At 35.4% G+C, this 27,315-nt stretch overlaps 1 protein-coding gene across 2 annotated transcripts in view; it reads right to left on the bottom strand.

Annotated features, from left to right (window-relative positions):
* The window catches only part of LOC134651131 (protein eva-1 homolog C-like), a 44,261-nt gene extending 21,366 nt beyond the window's left edge, over nt 1–22,895 (bottom strand). Inside the window, exons 1-3 of one of the 2 annotated variants that reach the window (XM_063506155.1) lie at nt 22,486–22,895; nt 8,246–8,436; nt 4,843–4,981 (exon numbers count right to left, since the gene is read on the bottom strand). In XM_063506155.1, coding sequence (XP_063362225.1) covers nt 4,843–4,981; nt 8,246–8,436; nt 22,486–22,558 — 403 coding nt within the window. In that variant the 5' untranslated portion in view covers nt 22,559–22,895. The remainder of the gene's footprint in view (nt 1–4,842; nt 4,982–8,245; nt 8,437–22,485) is intronic. The other variant, XM_063506156.1, reaches the window with a different exon arrangement.
* Nucleotides 22,896–27,315: the final 4,420 nt, after the last annotated feature.

Genomic DNA, 27,315 nt, shown 5'->3' with positions numbered 1-27,315 from the left:
AATGAAAAAATGAAAAATGAAAAAAGTTTATTAGGTTAAACATAATACAATTTGAAAACAATTATATCTGAGTCCTCCTTGTAAGTATATATTACCTGTATCAGGAGAACTCGCTCTTTCTTAAAGTAGGTAGGTACATAATATTCATTTAACTTAAGCTAATTACTATTAAATGGCGAAATATATTTATTGTTGTGTGTGTGTGTGTGTGTGTGTGTGTGTGTGCGTGCGCGCGTGTGTTAGTGTGTGTGTGTGTGTGTGTGTGTGTGTATGTGTGTGTGTGTGTAATACTTCAATTAATAAGTAATTCCGTTTCATTATAGTTAAGGGACTCTAACCATAAATTAAATCGGTACATAACAGTGTATGTGCCACCCTGGAATACTTTTCCAAATAGAGATATATCTTTACAGTTCGCGTTCGAAAGTATCGGTTTTGGTCTAATTGTTCTGCAGTGGTACACAACACGCTGTCTTAATATGTAGTAAGTACGTCACCAAACATGGCCATTAACTAAAGAACTTGTGCACAGAATCAAAGTGTTTCAACGATCAGCCGAAAGAAGCATGCTAAATCTTAAGTTAAGAGATAGAGTACGCAGCTCGGATATCCGCCGTCGCACAAAGATAATAGGCACACGGCTCGCACTAATGACGGACGATGGAGCGAGAAAATCCTGCACTGGTACCCGCGCGGCTTCACGCGGCACGCGCACCGCCCGCAGCGACGCTGGCGAGACGACATCGTCGCCGAGGCGGGCATCGCCTGGACCCGAGTAGCCACCGACAGAAACGAGTGGAACAGGAGGGAGGAGAGGAGGCCTATGTCCGAAAATGGACAGCCCAATAGAAATTAAGAAAATTATTATAATAAATGTATACTTAATATTAAAATTATCGCATCTTATATTTATGTACTTAAAAATATTAGTTTATAATGCTATAAATATAAATTAAAAATGAATGCTATACGATTAATTAATAAATTAACTTCTATCTAATTAATGATACGTTAAGGAATGATGTGTTAAGCTATGATATGATTGGTTCTATTGGAAATAAAAGGCTTAATTATTATAATTATTATTATTATAAGTACGTCACCTTGACTAGGACAATGCTTTATAGAAAAAGCAAAAATAATTAAGTCTAGTGTAGACTAAGCGGGGGTTCAACCCGACAGTTTGCCCTAATGAGTAGTCGCCGCACCTTATCAGCCGCGCCCGGGGCGGCGACCTCGTCCAGGAATTTATTAACAGGGCATAAATCACATCAATACACTTCCAGGAGCGCTCATAAAAACGCCCGCTCACGCGATTAGACTGAACCCTCTTTTGTTTTCTACCGCTGAATTATTGTCGGCCATTTAAGTGCGGTGCATCGGGGATTATGAAAAATCGAACGTTTCCAGATTTTAATTTTGTTTTTCTTTTTTTTATATATATATAAATTGGTAAGGGTTTGAAAAACTTGCTGCGTGACTAAATCTGTTAAAGAATTAAAGTTTTATTTAGAGTTAACCGTTTCGAATCTTTAAACAAAAATATTATATTACATTTTACAGATTAATATAATAATTATAATATAATAGGATATATCCGTGATAGATCGTCAGGTGAGAACCAAAACTCAATAATTACCGCCACAAGTTCATGGCCATAGTGAACCATATTAGTACCAAAATAAGGTCGATTACCTATTGTTTAATATTTTTTAGTAATTAGTTAGTTTCGGTTGTCGCCTGACGACATACAAGTAGGTAGGTAATTAATTACTCAGTTAACAACTCGATATAAAAAGTATATGAAAACGTTTGCAAATTAGGTACTTAAGTACCTACTAGCAAAACACGACGATGTTTCCAATATATTTTGTTTTTCAAGAAGGTAGTAGAAGTAGTAGCTCGTAATTTTTTAATAATTCCTATAAGTCTCGGCAACATTTAGACAAAATTTCATATTTTTGTCCGTTTAATATATTTTAAGAAAATGTAACTTTTTAGGGTTAAATGGATGCCGTGAGGTTCCAGGAGGTAGTAGATGGTTAAAAATATGTATGAGGTACTTTTCTCCACACAGGGGATCATCTGGTACTAGTTTCCGACTCAAAGCTTTGTAACAAAAGTTTTCCTGAAGTTTCTACGGTAAGAAAATAACTGGTAGATTATGTCACAAGGGACCAACATGATATATTTACGGAATCCTAAAAAAGATCTTTTCCGAATAAGTGATGTGAGTGAGGTTATATTTATAGTTAAAAACTTAAATATTTCTTAGTTCTTAAGTTTTTTTTTGTGATTGTATTTTTCTTTTTCTTTTACGTGTAAACTTGGTACTAAATACATATGTTATTCACACAACTGTCATCAGTAAGCTAATTAAACATATTTCTTTAATGTAAATATACTTAATGAATATTCAATGAACATAGCGCCTTACAAATGAATTTAATCTGCCTCTACAATACCAGACCGCCGGGAGATATCCTATATTTAATATTTAATAATTGCTTTTATAAAAGGAAACTGCCGTAAATATTCATAGATAAAAAAAAGGACAAACATGTTCAATGCTTTTAAAGCATTTTGCTCGGACAATAAATATATTTTATTACACATGCATTGCATTTCATCAAAAATATTTAGGATTTCGCTGAAGGTTTAATTAACCACCATCCAATACCTAGAAATATGTGTTATATTTCATATGGTAGGTACTATTTTGTATATGAACAATTCCAGGGAATCGTATTACAATAAACGTTCAAAAATTAGGAACAACTGCGAAATTCGCATTTTTATTTTTGAAATATATCTAACGCGCGTTTTTGTTTACTTTGTACGACGACATGTTTTTATACAATACCTGACACACTTCGAGCAACACCGGCCTCGCCTACACATAAATAAATATGTAAATTATTTATAAAAGTAAATTGAAAATAATTTGGCGTAGTCAGTAGCTATAAGAACTTGGTACAAGAAAAAATACTATTTACAGTATTTACTGTACTTGACAGACAGACCCATACATGGCAAAATACACTGGCATTTTGAACTTTCCTTCATTGCGTTGCTACACGAACTGATATTCTGAAGCTCATTCTGATTGTAATAACAGGTAAAACATTTGATCTGGATTCATTAAATAGATATGTCATCACGCTTGAATCTGGAGCAGCCCAAGGTACACCTTGGGCTGCTGTATTATGGATGTGTTCTTCTGTAAGGTGGAGGTACTCCTCCACCTTACAGAAGACCACATCCATAATAACACTGCTACTTACTCTGTAGGTAGGTGTGTAGTGTTGTGTTCGTGATTGTGAGTAAAGTTCCCAGAGCTACAAACCCTCACCCTCCCCCTAATGGTGATGGGGAAGTTGAATAGGCTACCCCAGGAGAGTACCAGCTGCGCTAGCGCTGGAGAATCCTCCTCTGGTTTTCCATGCTGAGATAACATTATACCTGAGCGTGGACGCCCAGACCGCCTGTCTGTATAGCTTACTTATTCTGTGGTCAAAAACAAGGCAATATTCCACATTCTAAACGCAACTCGGTCTGTCTGTTTTCTTCTCATGCTAAAATCGCTGAGCTGATCAAATTTGGTATGGAGTTTAATACCCATGAAAGGACATAGTTTAGTTTAGGGATTGCACGCAAACGAAACCGCCGACAGAAACTAGTACCGAATCAAAGTTACTTAAAATAAAAAACATCTACGTCTAAATAAAAAAGGCCATAACGTCTATGTTCCCATCCCACAATGTACATCACTGAATGGCTGGTCAGATTTCCTCTTATTTTCATAAATACTAAGTTACTGCGGCCATTATCTGACCGATATTGAATCCTCTCTTTGTTTTACGTCCGAAGATTGTGCAGATCCGCCTGGCTAGCTCTTATTGATTTACGTGCAATATATTCACGGCCTTTGTAAATAAAAGTTGATACAGGGTTCTCTAAAGAAATGTAATACTATTCAGTCGGCAATGGTTCCTTGTTACAAGTAGCTTAAAGCCTTAACTGGCTGCGTTTTTTCAACGGTTTCTTTTTCATACATTTTAGTTAGTTCAATTACTATAATCTTTAGTTTAAAAGGAATTTCAAAGGAATAGATCATCTTGATACTTCTAAAAGCATCGAAAGATAATTCAGTAGCAGCATCCGTCTCAACTTCACCCAATAGTATCCATTGTAGATGTACCAATTTTTCGTTCAATCTGAATTGATACCTTGAGTCAATTCTTAGGCGGACATAGTTATGACCTTATGACATATTGTTTGCCTTGTACTGTGACAAATGTGCCGTCGTCTATCTTGAAGTACACAAGAAAATTTATACATATTTCTTAAAATAAGGTATTTTATGCAATAATGCATTTAATTTTTCATATTCACGTTAATTTATTACGGAACCGCAACACACGTCGGGCACTCGGGTGCCACCAAAGCTTTCTATAGTCTGGTTATTGTCAACGCTGTGCAGTTTGGTTATGGGGGAGTTTTCATTTTCTGGTTTTATGTACTATCAGAGCTATAAAACAGTGCTCGGGAAATTAAAAAAAATATAGTTTATCACATTATGAATCGTGCCCTAAAAAATGGAAGAATGTGGTTAGGTTAGTACCAATTATTCACTACTTGCTGTTAATTTTGTCACTGTTTATGTTTGAATTTCCTGTGTGATCACTGAATTTCACAATCTGAGACGGTGCCTTTTGTAAATTAACTAGGTACCTACCTGTCTAGGATTGGATGTCATGTCCATCAATGCTCCCGCAGCCCAATGATACAAATGATAAAAACACGAGGTGAAAATAAACTAGTTTAAAAGGTAATACTCACACGGTCGACATTTGTACGCCACTCGTACGAACTTCCTGGCCTTAGGGCACGGATCAGGGGCCCCCGCCATCAACGCTGTGCTGAATTGACAGTTTTTCTTCTTCTGACATGCCTCCACTACGGTTTGTAACAGGGAGTACTGAAACAATAGAAAGTATTTATGTAATAAGTATTAGGGGTAATTTCTTATAAAGTAATGCTTTTTCATTCAGAACAGCTAACCTAACCTAAGTCATGAATATACGATAAATAAATAATTAATCATTAGTTATCGTATATTCATGACTCGTTAGCTCTTCGATATTTATGGAATAAATTATTATTATCTCATAATACACAGACAACAAGGATGTAGGCATATTTGAAATATTATCGTTGTTTACAGGATTAAAGTTTCCGTTCCCACAAAAATAATAATTATAATAAATTCTAGCGAAACCAGGCGAAAGCGGAAATGTTTAATCAGTAAACGCACATGCCTCCACGCATACACTAGGAAGGTATACGAACAATGAATACGGGTTTAGTGTACAATTTCTAAATAAAATATTACATGCTTTTCGGTCTTTTTCTTATAGCAGAAAACTGAGTTTTTTTTATAATAAAGAAAACTATAGTAATAAGGCCGTCACTGTTATTTTAATTCGTGCTTTAACTGGTATCGTAGGGTTACTATGGGTTGTCATAATATGCTAATATGCAACTTTTTGTCAGTATTTTTTATTAAGCACACAGCTGCGATGTAAACGTTTGACCTTGCTGTTGAATGAAATGTTTTTTTACGATCATGTCAGTGCGACCGAGATATACAAAACCGGCCAAGTGCGAGCCGGACTCGCGCACGGAGGGTTCCGCAACATCAACAAAAAATTGAGCAAAAATATCGTGTTTGTTGTATGGGAGCCCCCCTTAAATATTTATTTTATTTTATTTTTAGTATTTGTTGTTATAGCGGCAACAGAGATACATCATTTGTGAAAATTTCAACTGTCTAATAGCTATTGCGGTTCATGAGATACCCGGTGACAGACGGACGGACGGACGGGCGGACAGCGAAGTCTTAGTAATAGGGTCCCGTTTTTTACCCTTTGGGTACGGAACCCTAAAAAAGTAAGTTACGCAGACACTGATTGGTGCTCGCGAAATGTAATAACAGTCGTATCAGACTCGTGTCAAAACAAGACCAAAATCTTAACAAATTCTTAATTCAGAATCGGCCTCGTTTTCATTTCATGCATACTCATTGTTCTCGAACAATTTTCAATCAATATCCATTACTTATACAAGCGACAGCGTATAAATAACCACAACGGAGGGTCTTTCAAGGGTAAAAAAGAAGGGTCACGCTAACGCTTGTTAAAATAGCACAACCACGCTCCCCCGAAGAAAATTTACACACGTAAATAGACAACAGACGATTAATTTTTCTATTTTTGGATGGAACTACGCATAAAACTTTAAATTATGAGTCCTAATTCGTCAGTATAATTTTTTTATGCGCGTTTCGCGTCTAAAACTTTATTTTTATTATATTATTTGTTGCGATAATAGTGGAACTACGCACTGCGTGAAAAATGTATAGTATAATGGTTCATAACATACAGCCTACTAAGATACAGATGAACAAATAGATGGACGGACAGTGAAGGCTTAGTAATTCAGTTCCGTTTCGTACCATTTTTATAACCCTAAAAATTTGATGTGAAATCAGTAGGTATTATTACCTTAAATAATATATTGCCTAGCTGCTATTGAAATTGTGTCATATTATATATTATGTATTAGGTATGTTTATCATATAAGAATGTCGTCACACCACAGCATAAACAATTTTCCCATGTTGCTATTAAAATAGTTGGTTAACTGCAGTATTAAAGTCCGGCTACAGTCCTGAAGGAAATCCACATATAACTACATGTACATAGAGGACAACAGGGTATATTTCGTTATCTTGCTCTTTTGTTAAATGTTAGTAAGAGACAGTGTCAACTTGTTCAGTAAGTAGACAGAGTGGACATTAGCTCCTAAAGCTGTTAAAGTAAAAGTCATTATGGATGAAATTACCCAAGTTTGAGGTCAAATTCATTTAAATGATAGATAGATATTGTAATAATGTTAACTAAATAATTCGAAATAACCTACGGAGGAAAATTCTAATACATATAGTTAATATATTATAGTAAGAATTGGTCGCATTAAACAGGCATTTTTTAGGGTTCCGTAGCCAAATGGCAAAAAGCGGAACCCTTATGGATTCGTCATGTCTGTCTGTCTGTCTGTCCGTCCGTATGTCACAGCCACTTTTTTCCGAAACTATAAGAACTATACTGTTGAAACTTGGTAAGTAGATGTATTCTGTGAACTAAATTAAGATTTTCACACAAAAATAGAAACAAAAACAATAAATTTTGGGGGTTCAACTAAAAATTTTTTTTTTCATCAAACCCATACGTATTGGGTATCTATGGATAGGTCTTCAAAAATGATATTGAGGTTTCTAATATCATTTTTTTCTAAACTGAATAGTTTGCGCGAGAGACACTCCCAAAGTGGTAAAATGTGTCCTCCCCCCCCCCTGTAACTTCTAAAAGAAGAGAATGATAAAACAAAAAAAATATATTATGTACATTACCATGCAAACTTCCACCGAAAATTGGTTTGAACGAGATCTAGTAAGTAGTTTTTTTTTATACGTCATAAATTACGGAACTCCTCATGGGCGAGTCCGACTCGCACTTGGCCGCTTTTGGTTATTCTCATGTCTATGTCTGTTTAGAAGTATTTATAGAAGAATCGTGTATGTTTGTGTCTGTCATCCCGATACATATTACTTTTTATTGGCGTATGTCGATAAACAATTGTCATCTTGGCTACCGTCCCAGATCGGCGAGAATAGGTATATGAAGATGCATAATTCGGTTCTGGGTTATCAACAATGTACATACAAACCAGGGATATTGCGAATATCCGCATCCGCATCCGCAACCGCGGAACTTCCGCATTATTTTCAACATCCGCATCCGCATCCGCATAAAATCGATGCGGATTTAATGCGGATGCGGATGTGGAACAGTTCGGTACAGAAACGTCTTAGCATCGGCGTAAGTGCTAGACTGCTAGGTAATTTAGTCATTAGCCAAAAAAACCTATTAGAAATTAGCAGTCAAGCGTGAGTGGAACTTAATGTACGGAACCCTTGGAACGCGAGTCCGACTCGCACTTGGCCGGTTTTTTTAAATAAAAATTACTAAAAAGTAATATTTGACGTTTTTTATGTACCTATCTTGACATCCGCATCCGCATCCGCATCCGCGGATGTGAACCTTTAAAAATCCGCATCCGCATCCGCATCCGCATCCGTGGATGTCAAAAAATCGGCATCCGCAACATCCCTGATACAAACCTGCATAGAATTAGGCCACAAGCAGCCATCGTTGGTCTCCTGTCCCGGCTTGAGGTTCTCGCACGTGCGTGTGCCGTTGCCGTACGTCGCCGCTTGCACGTTGACGACGGTTCCCGTGGGGCATGCTAGAGACACCAGCTCGTCGTCGCACGCTGTGCGATGCATATCTTTGAGCGTGCTAGCCAGGGAACCTGTATAGGAAAACATTCATTAGAAATTGTATATCCACGCTTAAATACTAACCTGATCCTATTTGTTACAATAGGCTATTCTACTTCATGAAAATAACATCGCCATGTGCAAAGAAATATTGTTTAAAATTTTAAACGATAAATGTTTGCGCCAAAAAGGCAGCAGCCATTCTTGTGACCTTGTGACGCTGACGTCATAATAGCAGAGCAGTAACATTACAAAGAAACGTCAAATGTGAAGTGCAAGTTGAACACTTGTTTCTGGTACAGTTACTCAAGAGATAAAAATGAATGTCTGCGTTTGCGGTCACGTGACATAGGCACAGATAATAAAACAACAATTTTAATTCTGAAATTTAAAATAAATCTCATGTTTTTAGAACAAAATAGTATTAAACTCGTATTTCTTATGGTAAAAATTATATATAGTATATAATACTTTTATTATAATTGAAGTTCCTCAACTTGCTTTACTTTACGTAAAATTGGATGTAGAAACATATCGAGTATAAACATACCTAGAAGTATTATTTTTAAGAGGGAATTTGTGAGGTGAAAGTTTGTGTGACTTCGGAGTTCTTACTCACCTTAGGTTTTTACACAAAGAATAATTCATGAAGTTCCGATACCGTCTGTCAGGTAAGGAATTAAACTTTTTTTTCATAAATTCATATGAAACTGTGAATCACAAGTTTTAACTAATCATATTTGGAGACCAATTTAAGGCTTCTACTTTCATATAATTTTACATACTTGAACAATGAATTTATTATGTACCCTTTAATCACAAAATGTATAGCGATAAAAGTCGACTTCGTAGAGTAGGTAATTTATCTATACTATAATCAGAAAAGGAACTTCAGTAACCCTCGCCCAGCTACATAAGGATAATGGCAATATAATCTATCCCCAGAGTAATCTACGGATTAACAGTAGGTAGGTAGGTAGGAGTTCGAAACAAGCCAAGAATGCAATAAGACGATTTTATGATAATTATATCCGAGCGATATTTATACACAAACAAAATATAGGTCGTTAATAGTCTAGAAATAGAGAAGTATGGAATAACGAGCATTGCATTGTAATGTTTTGTTGTGTAACTAGGTACATGAAAACACATTTCATGACCGTTATACTTATAATATAAGAAACATTATTAAATGGTGTTATTATTCACAACAACGAATTAAAATTAGGTATTTAAATGCTTCGTGCTCACCGCCTATTATTTAATATTAGGCTATAAGCTTCCAGTGGCTGAGCAAGTTTACAAAACAACTTGCTTACTTACTTAATTGTTTATAATAGTGCTCACCTTAACTGAATATGTTTCAGTTAAAAACCATTATACTCAAAATTAATTACCACGAAAACTTGTTCAAAGGGCTTTCATTCTTAAGGCTATTCTTATTAAACGTTACGGGTTTAACGAAGCCAGTAAAATAAAGGTTATATTATTTGTAAACATTTGCTGGTAAACTTTATTCGACAAATTAATGGCGCCAATAAGAGTGTAGGTACTGTTTTATTTTTTTAAACCTCAATTTATTTGGCGTAACTTTACTGAATCTCTTCGTAAAATACATTTGCTTGGGGGTTTAAAAAACGTTAGTAGCCTGGCGGAATAATAGCGGGGTTAAGAGTCCATTCACGAAAAAGTTGAAAAAATGGTAATTTTCATCGTTGAAATTTTTCAGTTTGCGTTTACTAATAGAAATAAACAGTAATTGTTCCAATGAGTAATTTTAGTAGGTATCTAAACTAGGCAGCGGCTGACAAAATACACCTATGTTTCAACTTGTGTTCAATTTGTTATGATCTAACCTAGGTGTACCTACTCTAACCTCTAACAATCTCTAAGAAGCTTTTAATCCTGAGTAGAAATGAAACCGATTGGCGATATATGTAGTCGTTTAGTACTCACAACACAAGCCTTATTGAGCTTACTGTGGGATTAGGTCGATACGTGTAGTAGGTAATATTGTCCAATATTTATTTACTGTATTTTTTTTTTCAAAATCCGTAAATATCAACTATTGTTATGATTACAAACTTAGAGAAGGTCTCTAAAGACATTTTCGCGTAGCAGCACGGGTTCAGGTAGCTGCCCTCTGTGTCCCATTTAAAAAATCCACCCTGTATAGGTATATACCTAATCCAAGTTTACATCATAATCTCCACATTAATTAGTTTAGACTTAAGGGGCGTGCCTAATATGCTTGAAACTTATCTTTATTAGTTTAAGTACAAAGCCCACAGCTGCCGGGTATAAGGTGCAAATTCTGTCGAAATTCAAACATTTCCTCAACGAAAACGAAGATTTTGTTTATTTTACCCAAATTTCTGAGAGCGTTCTTGTTTCTTAACCTTCTTCGTGGCCCATGAAAGTTTTCAAACGGAATTGGACGGGGTTAATGACGCGATGTTATATTTAGCCGGAGAATTTCGCTGTTTCAAAATATACAGTGTCTTTATTGAAGCATAAGAATAATATTCTTCTTAAAGTTTATATGTGATAGATTTTAATCATTTCAAAAAATGCCATTTTAAAAATTTCACGATCTCGACGTCTTCGCCTCGGCTAGTCTGTGGCCATGAGTAAGCTCATTTATAATGTAAAAAAATGATTAGATACCTACTTCATGATATGGTTAGGTTAGGTTTAACTTTTTCATGATGTAGCCAACTAAGAAATCATTGCCACATCATGAAATTATCAATTCTCAGATCTGGCCACGACATATACATCTTATTTAACTCATTGATCTTTACGCAGTTGTATCCTAAAGAAGTTTAATATTTATGTACCTACTCTGCTACCTAATCGCAAAAATATGTCTAGAAAAGAAACAGTAAACTCTGTTTGTTTTCTTTTCTTCGAATAGCTAGAAACAAATATTAATTAACATGCCCAAGGAATAATGTAAGTTTAACAAAGATTCCGATTACCATTTCTATTCACATTCTCTATATTGTTTGTGTGATATCTACGTGTAGTGACCATTCGCACTTACCTACAGACATTTGAATTTTAAAGCAAATTATAAAAACACTTTTTATTTTACTTGTAAAGGACATAATTGACCGAGCGAAGCAGTGTCTTTACTACTGTTTAGATTCTCGTGAAATTTGAAAGCAGATTCAATAATTAAATGGAACTTTTTTGTGGATTTAGTTTTTGGAAAATTTTCATAACGACGGAGCTAAACATTCGCGAGGTCTACAGCTTAACACAACTTATAGTGTAGTAACAAGTAACAAAACAAACGTAAACAAAAATCTTTTGTAAATTTTATATAAAACGTATGAGAATTAAAAATGTTCCTGTTTGCAAGCATCAATATATCATCGATCCCATGGCGTCCCTCATACGGCAATGCGGGTAAAGCCGATGTGGGTTTAGTGGGTAGGACGTCTCCCACCTTTTCTCGCTAAGAGAAAGGAATGGGAGATGGGAGTCCCACATAACCCCCGACAGATATGCGTAACAGCATTACCACATCGTTAAAAAAAAGCATCAATATATCATAAATCCAAACAAATGTAGGTATAAGTACCTATCTAATGCAGCTCATCAAATTATTTCCGCATTCTTGTTAGAATATGCTTAACAGTTTATTTAATCTGGAATTATACAAAAATACAACGGAATATTCACATTTCCCGACAATTCTTTTACAGATAAATAAACAGAGAGCAATTTGGATAAAAGCGGAAATGCTTTTCGTGCAATCTAGAGATTGTATTCCGTATGGAATTGTAAGTAAGTAACAGGTATCTTTGTGGCATATGCTTTACGTACGGTACCCACTTCTTAGACATCTAAAAAAGCTAATGCATTTTTCACCACACCAACTGGTAAAGGCTCTCTTGAGTGTTCAAAAACTAATGAGAAAGTTACATTTTATCCACATGTGTGGCAAAGTAATCTAATGGAAATTTTGAGTAGTTTCCTTATGTTGTCTGGTAGAATTCACTTTTAAATGATTATTTTGAAAGATAGTTATATACTTATTTAATAACGTTCATTTGGTTTTGATTTGAATTGATTTTGTTTGATATTTTACAGTTAGTAAGTATTTTCCTCACGTTGTTGTAATTAACATTTTGTTTTTCACTCGATGGCAAAATTTGTTTACATAACCCTTGTGCCTTGAAACCCTCGCAACGCTCAAGGTTCCACTTTTCCCACCACTAGTAAAATTTTGGGGTTTTTCGCTGGCTCGGGTATCAATATTAGCACGAGCGGTTAAACAACAAATTTGCCCCCTTGTAAAACAAATAACTACGCGTATTTTCACCGCAAGTATTTTGCAACCTGTTAAGTAACGTGCCCCCTTTGGTACGTTATATTTTCATCTAACATTATTGTTGGTTCAAAAGATACCCTACATTACCAGTCCGTATTACAACAATTTAAGGAGTTGCAAGTATCTTGCGCTATAGGTAATAGGCAACAAATGATCATACTTACTGAATTCTAACTAACGCTTGAGTTGTCTGAATGCAATTATCAAGTTTAAATGAATACTTGGCAGCCATTCTCATGCATGCTGTCGTACGTGAGACTAACTGGAAGAGATGGCTACAACAGATAGACCGACTTAAGTCTGCAACTCTATAATACCTAGTATAGGGTCTCATGTGTCATTTGTGTACCTACCTATACTCTTAAGTACTTGGAAAACCTGTAATGTACATTAACATGTGAATTGCAATAAATTAATACAATACAATACCTACGCCAACACGACCAAAACACAATTTATATATTGTTTGTTTAGTTAGACATTATGGCGCTTAGCGCACTGGATACGATTCGTACGTCGCGTCGCTCCGATGTGTGAGCGAGGCAACGCTATGCACGTATTATAGCGACATCTCGCTCGCATGTCGGAACGACGTGAATACACTTAGTGAAGTGTATTAGGAAGTACTAAATGCTTTTTAAATTAATATCCTTAAATGAAAATAGTCTCTTTAAAATTACTATAACCGAAGGTGACTTTAAAGGGTATCATATTATATTTCCTACCTTTCGCAGCAACTTAGCCTTAAATATGCTTATTCAAATAGAATGTAACATTCTCACATATTGTCTTTTGATGTCTGCAGATATGTCGTAGATAGATGTCTATAAATAAATGGATGCTATTTATTTATCTGTATAGAGGAAAATGGATAATGAATTAAGTAGAGGAAAAACTTAATACAACCCAGCTGTGAGAGAAAATATTTATGTCGGCTCCTGTCCGCTCACCCGTTTATGTTCTAAAATATGAAACTACATAATTTGAGTATAAGCGTAAGTAGGTATACACAATATGTAGATATATGTATGCTGCACGCTTATAGAAGTACGTATATAGGTAATCAAGTTTTACCTATACGGTCATCAAATACCTATTGAAGTTTTATAGAAAGACAACACATTTTTGTATAGACGAAAGTATCAGAGCACTGTTTTTACTTCGCTGCAGTATTAAATTCATATGTTAGGTACATACGTTATTAATAAAATTGTAATTGTAAAGATTATATTTGGTATTAATATTGCAGTAATATTATAATAACTCTCATAAGTACCCGGGCTCTTATTTAACTGCAAAACTCCTACATTCTGAATGCAATGCAAAGTGTAAACCCTGAATATTTTATAGCGCAGTATGCATGGAGTTGGCTCAAATTAATGCGAGTCGAGCACCTGTCTTAGGGTGGTATTCCACTTGACCAATTTTTTTGACCAATGTGCATTGCGTCTCACTCTCTCATTAAGCGAAATGTGAGACGCAAATACACATTGGACCAAGATATTGGACAGATGGAACAACGACTTTACACAGCGAATCCCAACGAAGCATATCCGAATATGTCCGTGTGAATTTACATATACAGGGTGGATTTTCTTTTTGGGTCAGTGAGGGCAGCTACTAGATCCCGTGCTGCTACGAGAAAATGGTCTTAGAAGATCTTCCCTCGATTTCAAATCAATGAAGATTGGCTTTTACAGATTTTGGAAAAAACATACAGGGTGCGAGAAAAAGGTAATTTTTGACAAACTTTTTTTTTGATGCCAATCGATCCCATTTCTATTGAGGATCAAAAGCTTGTATGGAAGTAAAAAAAATTTCCGGCTAGAAAAGCCACAAATCGAGGAAAACTTTTCCCATACAATTTGTATGAAAATGAAAACTTGTATTTTTCACATGATATTTTTGTATGGCAATCGATCCCATTCCTATCCAGTATCAATAGTTTCCTAGGGGTCAAGTTACGGTAATGTACTAAAAAGCCACAAATTTATAAAAACTTTCTCCATACATTTACTATGGAGAAAATGTGAAATTTGATTCACAATTTTCTACCTCGCCCATCAGTCCTACAGCAATGTCTTCATACAGTATTATGGTTCTTAAATGTAACAGGACTGATTGGCCGGATAGAAAACTGTGAATTAAATTTCACGTTTTCTCCATAGTAAATGTAAGGAATTTTTTTTCTTTAATTTGTGGCTTTTTAGTACATTACCGTAAGTTGACCCCAAAGAAACTATTGATACTGGATAGGAATGGAATCGATTGGCATACAAAAATAGCATGTGAAAAATAAAAGTTTTCATTTTCATACAAATTGTATGGGAAAAGTTTTCCTCAATTTGTGGCTTTTCTAGCCGGAAATTTTTTTTTGCTTCCATATAAGCTTTTGATCCTCAATAGGAATGGGATCGATTGGCATCAAAAAAAAAGTTTGTCAAAAATGACCTTTTTCTCGCACCCTGTATGTTTTTTCCAAAATCTGTAAAAGCCAATCTTCATTAATTTGAAATCGAGGGAAGGTCTTCTAAGACCATTTTCTCGTAGCAGCACGTGATCTGGTAGCTGCCCTCACTGACCCAAAAAGAAAATCCACCCTGTATACACATAATCACGCCTGCCCCCCTAAGAGATATCAAAGAAAATATAAGAAAGTTACCACACTTCTTCTCACACTATTCCCGATTAAGGTGACTTTCGGATTTCAGCTGCAGCTACATTACTAAAAATAAAAAATATAAATAATTTATTCGTAAGCACAAACACAAAAGAGAAAACAGAAAAACATAAAAAGGAGAAAGTGCCATGAAATATTGTCTCATTTCAGCATATTGCTGGCGACTTCCAGCGCTGTGCCACGATTATGACAATCAATCCGTCACTCACGTCATCCAAATGTCACCTTAACAACCCTCCCAGTGTGAGTTTCCACTAGCCAAAGTAAGCAACAAATTTATTTATAAAAATGAAATCCTATTTTCGGTACGAAAGTCGGTACAATTATGTTACTGAGTGCTTTCAATTTCAAGTTAACGTTAGTTCATTAGTGTGCGGGAGACAGCATGGACAGGACACATGGACGGGCGTTTAGGAATGGGCCACAGGTATCATTTGCTATTTTGCGAAAGTAATGTTTTAGAATTTCATTACCATTTTTCTTACCTAATTTAGTTTAGTTTTCTTTCATCCATTTATAGATACCCTAATTACATTAATATAGTACCGTCTACCTACTTTAAGACAGCATCAATAGTAATGGCAGGTAATGGAGCGTACCTACAAAGTGCGCCCTCTAATAGTTTTTCAAATACATATATTTTACAGTTCTGAGTATTTGCCCCATATATTTCTTAGTTACCCAGTCACCCATAACTATCTCTTAGTTGAAAATAAACTAAATTAAACCTAAGAAAATAGAGTAAAAATAATCACTTACCCTTTACAGTTGTCGTTCCAAAGTCATCAATCATCATCATTCTCTTGCCCTTGTCCCATTCACTTGGGGTCGGCGCAGCATATCTTTCTCTTCCATACCTCTCTGTCACCCGTCATCTCATCATTCACTTGCGTTCGTTTCATATCATCTCTCTCAGTCCATCCACCTTTTCCTCGGTTTTCCTCTCCTTGTAGTTCCCTCCACATTCATTCGTAATAACTTTCTCGTCACAATGACTTTCGCCCCTCCGCATCACATGCCCGCTAGGCGGTTTGCCCTTACTTTTTCTGTTATGGGTGCAACTTTCAGGCTTCCTCTTACGAGTATATACTCATTCCTTATCCTATCCATTCTCATCTCCGCTACATGCAATCTCTTTTCATCCGTCACCTTTAGGGGCCAACACTCTGATCCATACATGACGACAGGTCTTATGACTGATTTATAAATTTTAAAAATTTGTCGTTCCAATGTATCTGCCATAATGTAAAACATTATATGCGTCAGGCAGTCCCAATACGAGTATAGGTATAAGTAGACTTTTATCTTAACTCACCAGGGTAAAACTGGGAGACTTGAACCGTCTTTCAAAATAAATGTAATTTGCGCTAACCAATCAACAATCCATTGACAAATCATATAAGAACTTAATAGCCTCGTGACCAATGAATACCTACTTTTATGTTATGACAGTTGTATTATTACAAACTTCGACAAATATTTTAAAGATGGTGCATCTTTCTCGGTTTCTTTTATGCGCTAAGCCACGTTTCCATGTGACATTCCTTGACGTAGCGTATGACAACGTATTGTTGGGAGAATATTCTCGTGATATCCGAATCGAATTTAGGCCACCGCACAGACTGGAAATAGCTTGAATATTATAGAGAGAGAATATTTTTCAAAGTGCATACTATTGAGGGATTGCGGATTATTGTACACTTCTGGGATGCATTTCCGAGCTGAATGTAGCGCTTTTATATGTTTTTTTAATGATCCGTATGATCCGTATCCCCTAGTCCCCCCAACCATGTTACTGGTAGTCCGCTGACTTTGCCAACTTCAAACTAGTTCAAACACGTGAGGTCTTTCCAGTATATTAGGTTCTTTTCACTCTAAGTTCTCAGGTAACATAATGTTGAGAATAGGCTTTTTTTTACTTTTTATTACGCTTTTTTATAAATTAAATAGAAATTCAATAATTCTTGAGTTTGGCCGTTGGAACCCTTCGTCTAAACAAACGGAAGCCGGTTATCATTGATTTTTAATGTAGTAAGCATACTTATTTTACGTAAAATTAGACCACCTTGCTACAAAAAATATGTAGTTAAGTTTGACTTTCGAAGATGTGAAAAATTTACATAAAAGTTAAAAGTTCGTGGTATCAGTGTAAGGAGACTACTATCGTGGAGAAATAAAAGCAATTTCGTTTCTGTCCCACAACAACCGAGAAGTTCCGAAGCCTAAACTGATTTTAATCTTATAATAGGTTTATACTCTATTTAAACGCAAATGGAATGAGCAGTTGCACGTTTAAACAATGCTTAACACAAAATAGGTATTTCAGTGTACATATATGTACATATGTATCATCACCGCAAGATATATTATAGGTATTCATCTCTACCTAGTACCTAAATAAGTATTATCCTGTGTACTTATGAGATTAACCAAGTTTAATGTAAACTTTTAACTTATATGACGTTTCCGGTTCAATGTAAAAACTTGGCGAGGAAAACCATTAACCAGAAATAACTACCTGTTTCAAACTTTCTGTTTTTTGGTAGTTCGTTAAAACGAAAAGCTTTGCATATGGGTTTTTAGGATGAAGCCGCAGTCCTGTTGTTAGCAGTGAAGTTTAGTTCAAAGGACTGAAATACAGTTCATGTAAAAAAATCTGCAAGAATACAAAGGCCGCAATGCGTAACATAGGTAATGTAAACTGGTAACGTAATGGTTTTATCCTAAAAATGTATTATTTGAGTTCACAATATCTAATTTGTTTACGAGTTTTTTTGCCACTCAAGTCCTTATACCATAAATAAAATTCACATACAATTGAATTATATTAATTATTTAATTATAAATAATAACTATGGTATTGCCAGGATCATAAAACTGGGTCAAAGATAATTTTGCGTTTTAAAACCCTGTAAAACAGGGTTGCCCTAACGCGATTCGGTCACGACGCGAATTCGTGTTGTCACGTTTTTAATTAATATACGAGGGACACACGCGTGACCTATCCTGGCCTTTATTCTAAACTCTTACCGATCTTTATGAAACCAGTATAACCGTAACCTCTAGTCCAGTAACGGTTATACGTGATCAAAGACTTCGCTTCCACTGGCAAAGGGTAGACGAATGCTTTGTGAGCAATTAGAATTACAGCCCCGTGACATTATATGATATTCATCAATTAGCAATACAGCTAGCCCTACCCCAGGCAACAAAATGTACGTTTGACATCAAAGGTTACTTAAAATGACAATTGTATTACGACAAAGCTTGTTTTCGATGTTCCGAACATAGCGACTTTCCTTTGTATTAATCAAGTCTGTAATTGGATTTCTACAAATTAATTTGACCTTTTTTTATAGTTTTCCATTTTTTTTATCCTGAAACTATTTATTCCGTATGCGCATATATAAAAATAAAATACTTCTCAACTTCTAACAATCTTTATAGATTACATTCTGATTGAGGATGCAGTGTTACTAGTTACTGTTAATCAATTGTAATGGATTTCCCCATATCAACCCTATATAACTCTATATTTGTATACGAGTTCAGAACGTACGAGTTCAGAACGTTAGACCAAAGTCGCTGCACTATGTATGTGTACCTGAACTTAAAATTAAATTGTATTTTACTATAATCTAGTAACACCCAGCGTAGTCTTGATTAAAAACCGCAAAATTTGATATTCAGAAAGTTTCGCAAAGGCGTGTTCTCGGTTTACACATAAATTACTATGGCAGTAACTTAGTTAAGAGTACCTATTTATTTTAGTATGAAGCCTGCCGGCACTCGATTAGAGGCTAGGAGGAGGCTAGTCAGAACTTAATCATATCCTTAACTAATGACAAATAGGTGAGGTCGCACATGTAGACATTTTGCAGCGATTCAGATGCGATGAAATCGCAAAAAGACCGCGACTGTCGCTCGTCATATACTCCGCACAAGTAAACACGATTCTGCATCGATACAGCCCCAATACCGTATCGAAACAGTCGCTCTGTCTCAGCCTGCACAGCAGCGGTACCCCTGGATGGTTTCAAGTCAGTCCACAAACCTAAAATGTGTTGCTTTCCCTAAGAGAAGGGTCCTAATGCTGCTTAAGAACCCTTATCTGATGGAAACGATCCTTATACACATGAAGGGGACCCTTCTCATAGATACATATACCTGTTTCTTTTACACCAATGTCACCAATTGAAAACGAGAGTGGATGGTTGGTCGTTGTTAACTTTTTTTAGGTTTTTACAGAGTCGAAAGAGACGTCTGTTCCAACAAAAACTTTTGACACTAAGTTTACACTTAGTGTCAAAACCTGAGTGGACGCTCGAAGCGGAGCGTTCGGCGGGGCGTGCAGCGTGGCGTCGGGCTCACAAGTGATTTGAGCAGCGTGTACTAACTACGCCGCTCCTATACGTTTGCATTTGTTTAACATGCACGCCGCACGCCCCGTCCCGCTGCACGCCCAACTCGAGCGTCCACTCAAGCCTTACACTTAAGTACATATCCGATCCATATCTTTAGCAAATTTTTGACGTATCTTAAAGTTCGAATCAGAGGGCCTACCGCGAACCACGTTCGACGTGTTGCCTCCCTGTCAAACTTACGTACGAATTTACAAGTGCCACAGAGAGGCGACAAGTCGAACATGGTTTGCGGTAGGCCCTCAGGCCGTTAGTTTGGCTATAATGCATCAACCGAGGCGTTGCTACGAAACTTCGTGAAAGCTACGGTGTTGCTACGTCGTAGTAAACGTTGCGCAAGCGTAGCGAAATGAGGCTCAATTCAATGAAATATAATGATTCCTAATTGGAGCCATAATTAGTCAAATTTACATAACATATTTATTTATTTTATTTTATTTTCCATCTCAGAGTAAGATCCATGCGCCTAACAGTGCAGTGTAAAGAAGACTCACGTATATTCAAAGAATTGATTTTTTTTTTGTAATTATGAATATACGTCTACAGGTTTTTCAATGCTTGTCTACTAATGTTTATGATTGTAAGGTAATTTAAATATATTTTATTTTAAGAAATGTTCAAGGAAACAAAAATCTAATCAATATTTAAAACACTCCACCAAATCACCATGTTTGTAACATTGACTTTACCTACGAGTAGGTATGTTAATAATTAATAACATAAAGTACCTAGATAGAAAATCATATGTATAAAAAGCGGCCAAGTGCGAGTCGGACTCGCCCATGAAGGGTATTTAGGGGATTTATGACGTATTAAAAAAAACTACTTACTAGATCTCGTTTAAACCAATTTTCGGTGGAAGTTTGCATGGTAATTGTACATCATATACTTTTATGGGGGGGGGGGACACATTTTACCACTTTGGAAGTGTCTTTCGCGCAAACTATTCAGTTTAGAAAAAAATGATATTAGAAACCTCAATGTCATTTCTGAAGACCTATCCCCCCACGTATGAGTTTGATAAAAAAAATTTTTTGAGTTTCAGTTCTAAGTATGGGGAACCTCCAAAATTTATTGTTTTATTTATATTTTTGTGTGAAAATCTTAATGCGGTTCACAGAATACATCTACTTACCAAGTTTCAACAGTATAGTTCTTATAGTTTCGGAAGAAAGTGGCTGTGACATACGGACAGACAGACATGACGAATCCATAAGGGTTCCCTTTTTTGCCATTTGGCTACGGAACCCTAAAAACCACCTATCCTTCAACAATCTAACAACACGCCAATTGTCTAGAATTATCATTATTCTTGATTGTTCTCGTAAATCCTACTAACATTTCTTACAAGTAAAACCCAATAAAGCTCTTTTCAAACCAGGATAAAAGTATCTACAAATAAGTCAATATGAAAACGCTAAACGAGATTGCTTTTACAGCGTGTCTAACAGGCTAATGTATTCCTTAAGCTATGCGCTGAAAGCTCAATTTCGCTTAAAGTGTAATAAATGCTCGATCAGTCTGCGTTTGATCGTAATAAGAATATGTTGAACTTCCATCTGATATGATCTACGTATCTTTAGTTATCTTTAATATGGCTATTGTTTTCAAACTGGCTATGTTTCCTATCATCACTATCTGAACTACATAGTATTAAACAAAGTCGCTTCCCACTGTCTGTCTGTCCCTTTGTATGCTTAGATCTTTAAAACTACGCAACGGATTTTGATGCGGTTTTTTTAATAGATAGAGTGATTCAAGTGGATGGTTTATGTATAATTTGTTAACCCGTGCGAAGCCAGGGCGGGTCGCTAGTTATATATAATTAAGACACCCCGGTCAGTATCCCAGTAGCTAAAACACATTATTCAAAATCAATCTTAATATTGTATGTATTATAATATAAACGTCCCACTACTGGGCTCAGACCTCCTCTCAAATACGAGAGCTATAGGGCTATAGTTCCCACGCTGACCTTTGGCCAAATTGCCATACTTTAACCTCTGCTGCCATATTTAACGATAAGTTCATTAATTGTCTCTAGTGCATCTCGTCCTAAAACTTGTAAATGTACTTTTTAATATGAAGAGATGTTTATTTGTTAATTGCGACCTGCGCTATTCATGAGTTATTACAGTTTTAAATAGTTAAGTAGTAGGTTCTGTACCATGTTAACGGCCAATTTATTATTTTATTTTATTAATTAATCGAAAACAAGCAAAAAGGGCCAATGTGGGGAAAGGGCGAGTCAATTATGCTTAGGATGTATTGTGACAAAACAGTTACTGGCCTTGTTTTGCCTCGTGTTTTTGTTTGGCGTGCTTATCTACGTAATGAGTTCATAGTCCATTTTGATAGCATACAATACACATTTAAATTACTTACTTTAACAAAGCAAAACATGTGACATTTTGTAAAACCCTATACATGTGTCAGCCACAATATTTCAATACTAAAGAAATGCTAATTAAATATAGATATATAAGTGCGTTCGCTAGGTAACATGTGGCTACGCTGAAGAGCAAGCGCATGCAATTAATACATTTGCAATATCATTTTGGTACGTCAAATGAGCTTAAGGGAATAAGCCTCCGAAAAGCCAGCTTAATTAATTACAACAACGATAAATCTCACCGACCTAAATTATCCGAGTAGATACTTGATGGCCCCGGCAATATCAGGAAAGCGGCGATAATCGCAAACGCGTACATCCTCAAAAAGTTCACCAAAGTTCCCAAAACACCGTTAAAGTTAAAGAAAACCGACCACTTTTCAAGCTAAAGTAACTCCCATTGAAGACTCAAAAGTAAACACGCGCGGGAATCAAAACATGATGACACATGTCAAGCCACGTGGGCTGTCAGGCGCGTGGAACCCGTTTAGTGTGGGAGAACGTGTGGCCACTACGCCGCCGGCCGAGCGACTGACTCGGCTGACGGGCTCACCCCTTCGCCTATATTGGTCACGGCTCGAGAGCCCATCAATTTCCTCTGACGTCTCAATGAAACCTTCCTTCCCTGGAGATTGTTAGTTTGAGACATAATTATCCACGTAGAAAATATTTTTTGACTTTAATTAACGCTAAAGATATTTTAGCTTTTTATATTACTAGATTTTAATTGGATGAGTAAAATTCAAAATCATAGGACTTGTATTTTTAGGGAGTAGGTACCTTAGTAGTTTATTTTTTCTGAGAAATTGAAAGAACCTCGTTTTTTCAGTATTTTGTTCTCACTTCATAGTTTATTAAAATTACGTTAAAATATGTACATAATATATAATAATAATATATTTTTTATATATAATATAATATAATCAAAGTTCGGTAACAACAATTTAACATAGTAAACACAATTTTCCTGCTCTATTTTTACGGTTAGTAAATACAGAGTAAATTTACTGGAGTTGCATTAATAATCATTATAAACTGTTTCATATCAAAGAGTAATATTTACTCTAAAGATCTACAAATTATACTCGTATACATAATATATTCATATTATTATGCATACTAACATTATTGTTAGGTACGTATACTCACGTAATTTTAGACGATTATCGCTCGACATTATTCACGACATGACTTTCAACATACCTGACTCTCACGGGAGTTTTATTATTCATATTCATTACACTAGACTTTATAAAAATGTACGTCTTCATTTTGTGCAAACTTTAACATACGCAATGTTGTTACATTTATAATCAAACAATAGTAGTTTATGCAACAGTGATATAATAAGGGTTCTTAAAATTCAAGGGTCGAAGTTACAAAACGAGACGTAGTCGAGTTTTGTAAAAAAAGACCCGAGAATTTTAAGAACCAATTATGAGCTGTTGCATACATTACTTTTTCTATGACAGCTGCAGCAAAAAAAAAAAAAAGAGTTATTATTAAAAAAAAGAGTTATTATTTAAAAAAAATTGAGTTATTATTTAAAAAAAAAAGAGTTATTATTGTAAATGAAAACATACCTCTTTCAATCAAGATGATCGGAACTTGTATCTTTAAAAAAAATAAAGCAGTTGTATTATACTCATAAGATGACTGCTAGCAGTCATCTTATGAGCCTATAGACAAAGCATTCAAATGACATTGCTTTAGATATCACTGTCAGTCATTTAATTGACACATTTAAGTGCTGGAGTAGAAAAAGAACATTATAATCCAGTAACTTTATACATTTAGTGTTTGCGTCCGGTAGAGCAAAAAGAAATATAGCATAGATAGGACCTGTAGCTACCGGGCCAAATCAGCTTTGTTTAATCTTAAGGAACATGCTCTGAGTTAGGAACAATCGTGGCAAGCGGCATCGCCTGTGACAAAAGTGCATACTCACTGTACTTAAACACTTACTTAGCCTACGAATTCAAGTTCTAATAAATTCTATATTTTGAAAGGCTTTATCTCGGAAACGATTAGATCTACAGAGACAATTCTAGTCTCGTATTGTAGAAAATTTAAGCTAAGATTATTACTAATTGCTAATAATATGTATGCAGACGGACAGCTAGATTAGCTAGTCCGTCATTTCGGAGGAACGTATGGTGAGATGTGGACGTTAGACGTCGTATCTGTTACTCGTCTCTGTTCCAAAGTAGGTAAGTAAATAAAACTCAACATGAAAATATGAAGCATGAGCAGAACATGCCTTACCTGGAATGTTTTAATTAAAGCGGATAAAAAGTAAATAAAAACACAATTTTGTTTAACGTCAGACGCGAGTCTAGTTTTAAACCAATATTACTAGTTGCAAAAGTATTTTATTTAAAAATGAAAGAAAAATATGTTAAGTATTTATTTTAACATATATATGATGAAATAACACTTAACGTATTTTACTTTCGTTGCATTCTTTACATACTTAATATGAAGTAAGTACATATTTAATATAAAGCATCATACTTTATATGTTGAAGTATTTTATGCAACCGTTGTTTAAAAGGGGTCAAAAAAGGCGAGTGGCGTGAGTAACAATTTGAGGCGAAGCCGAAAATTGTTAATAAAGACGCCACGAGTATTTTTTGACTCAGTTAAACAACGTTGCATACAATACTTTTTTCACCTCAGCAGCTCGAACAAGGGTACTTTGATTCTTAAAAACAGTGAGCAAAATGCGATTTTGCTCACTGAGTCAGACAAAATGACATTCAAGTGACCTTTATAGTCAAATGTCATTTCAACATGCGGGGTCTAATAAAAGTTCGAAATATGTACTTGGGTTCTATTATCTCTGTCCCTTTCACACTGTTAGCAAAAAGAAACAGACAAAAAAAAAGTTAAAACGACATTCAACAGTATATTCACGGTTTATAATAGACCCCCGAAAAACTTCAGACCGCATCGTTCCAAACCACGTACGAGTATGAATTCTTAATAATTAATAAATAAAAATAAAGTTTAAGATTTGATAAAAACTGATAAAATATTATATTTTAGGTATTTTATTGTACAATTAAAATAACGAACTCAAAAAATACACAGATCATCACGCAAAATTAATTATTTTACTTTTAAGAATTTCTACCATAGTTGACAATTAATACGTATCCGCAATTCGGACCGTATCTTACAAAGATTTTTTTTACAAAAAAAAGTTGTCGATTGAAGTGTCAGTTAATGTTTGTTATTTCTATATTATTTTACTGGAATTTATTATTACGTTTTGTTTTTGTGTTCCATTGCGGTAATTAAACTTAATTGTTTGTATATCTTAAGAAAACATGAGTGCAGGTATTAAGTGATGAAGAAGGATTACATTTTTCAAGTTGTCTAATAGGTATGTTCTCACTGCGCTGAGGTGAAAAATGTTGTGTACTACACGAGATCAAAGTTATTTACATCTCGTGCGCTTTTGAGTCCCTTACTACGCTCAAGATTCTAAATTAGATTCACTCGCTACGCTCGTGAATCTATTATAGAATCTTTCGCTTGCACGGGACTCAAAATAAGCACTCGAAGAAATATCAAACTTTGATCACTTGTTGTACAAATAACTATTCTACGACCAAGCACTTACTTTGAAAAAAAATTGTAAATTTAACAAATATTTTTCATTCAACAAAAATAATACTTTAAACAAGTGGAATCATATAGGACATAGGTATATGTAGGTAAACAAACCAAAAGTATACAGCTAAGATACGCGACCCGGCCACCGCGCCCCGCGCCCCACAACCAGTTGGTCAGCGACACCTTCTTGTAACTCATGAGGCCCTGGTACTTGCTCTTAGTCAAATTACAATTTTGGACAGTTTTTTTCTCGATTTTGGCCACAGTAGCCTATGGAGACTAACAAGCAACGCTAAGCGGTGTTCGTAGTCTATGGATCTTGCTATATTACGGGTGTCACATGCGCGTTTCTGACTTCTGAAGCAATTTTATTGTTTCTACTATAGAACCTAATGAATATTTTGTAAATTGGCAGCAATGCACTTAGTACTCATCTGTCAGAGATGACAATTAAAATTAGGTTGGCAACAATGTATTTCATACAATACTTTTTAAGTGGTGATTATACGAAGTATCGTAAAAGTACCAAAAAGATACTGCGTGTATGCACAAATACTTTTTTGGGGAATAGACTAAAGACTTGTCTTGACAACTATAACATATGGCAGCCATTCCCAAAGTGTGTTCCGCGGAACCCTAGGGTTCCGCGACACCCCTGCAGGGGTTCCGCAAGAATTTAGAATAATAAAATAAGCATAATTAATATGCTTCTTAATAAAAAATACACTTCTAAAAACTATTGTTTTATTGTAGGGTTCCATCAATTATTTCGCTTTCCAAAAGGGTTCCGTCAAAAAAAAAGATTGAGAACCGCTGACATAGGGGTTTAAAGGTGTGTGTACGACCTTTTAAATGACAAATAAAGTACGGGAGTAGAATAAATAATAAAAGCAAGTTAGATAAAACGTTTATTTGTTTCTACAGTAGGTAACACACAATATTTTACGATGACATTAAAAACGACTCAAAATAATTTAACATCAAATAGATAATAACAATGTAAATATTCCTGTCTGCATTGCAGCAAAGTAAAAGGATTACTAGCTCGGCGTAGGTATTCTGCTGGAACACAGGTCAAGAGAAGCCATCCAATTTTTGTGAAAAATGGCCATTGCACCCGTAAATTATCAAATTCGTATTTATATCAAAATAAATTCACTCTAAATATTTCTATATCATTGATATTTCTAAATTAACCTTTTCGACGTCGTGTCAAACACAAAAGCTGTCACGCTAACGCCACGTCACCGAAGTGTCAAAACTGAAATTGAACTTTATGCATATGTACGTAGGTCTATGTTGCTCTGTGGTTTATGACTGATTAATCGGTCTTTGGCGTTGAACCTACGGTGCGGATATATCGGTCATTGGCGTCCAAAAGGTTAAAGGTTAGCTAGGTATATACGACTGTCAACTGCAGCTGCATTGACGTTGCCACAACTGCGGCGGCGTTGA

The sequence above is a fragment of the Cydia amplana genome, chromosome 9, assembly GCF_948474715.1.
Source record: "Cydia amplana chromosome 9, ilCydAmpl1.1, whole genome shotgun sequence".
NCBI classification, from domain to species: Eukaryota; Metazoa; Arthropoda; class Insecta; order Lepidoptera; family Tortricidae; genus Cydia; species Cydia amplana.
Note: the sequence above shows the minus strand (reverse complement) of the source record. Positions and strands in the feature narration are given on the sequence as shown.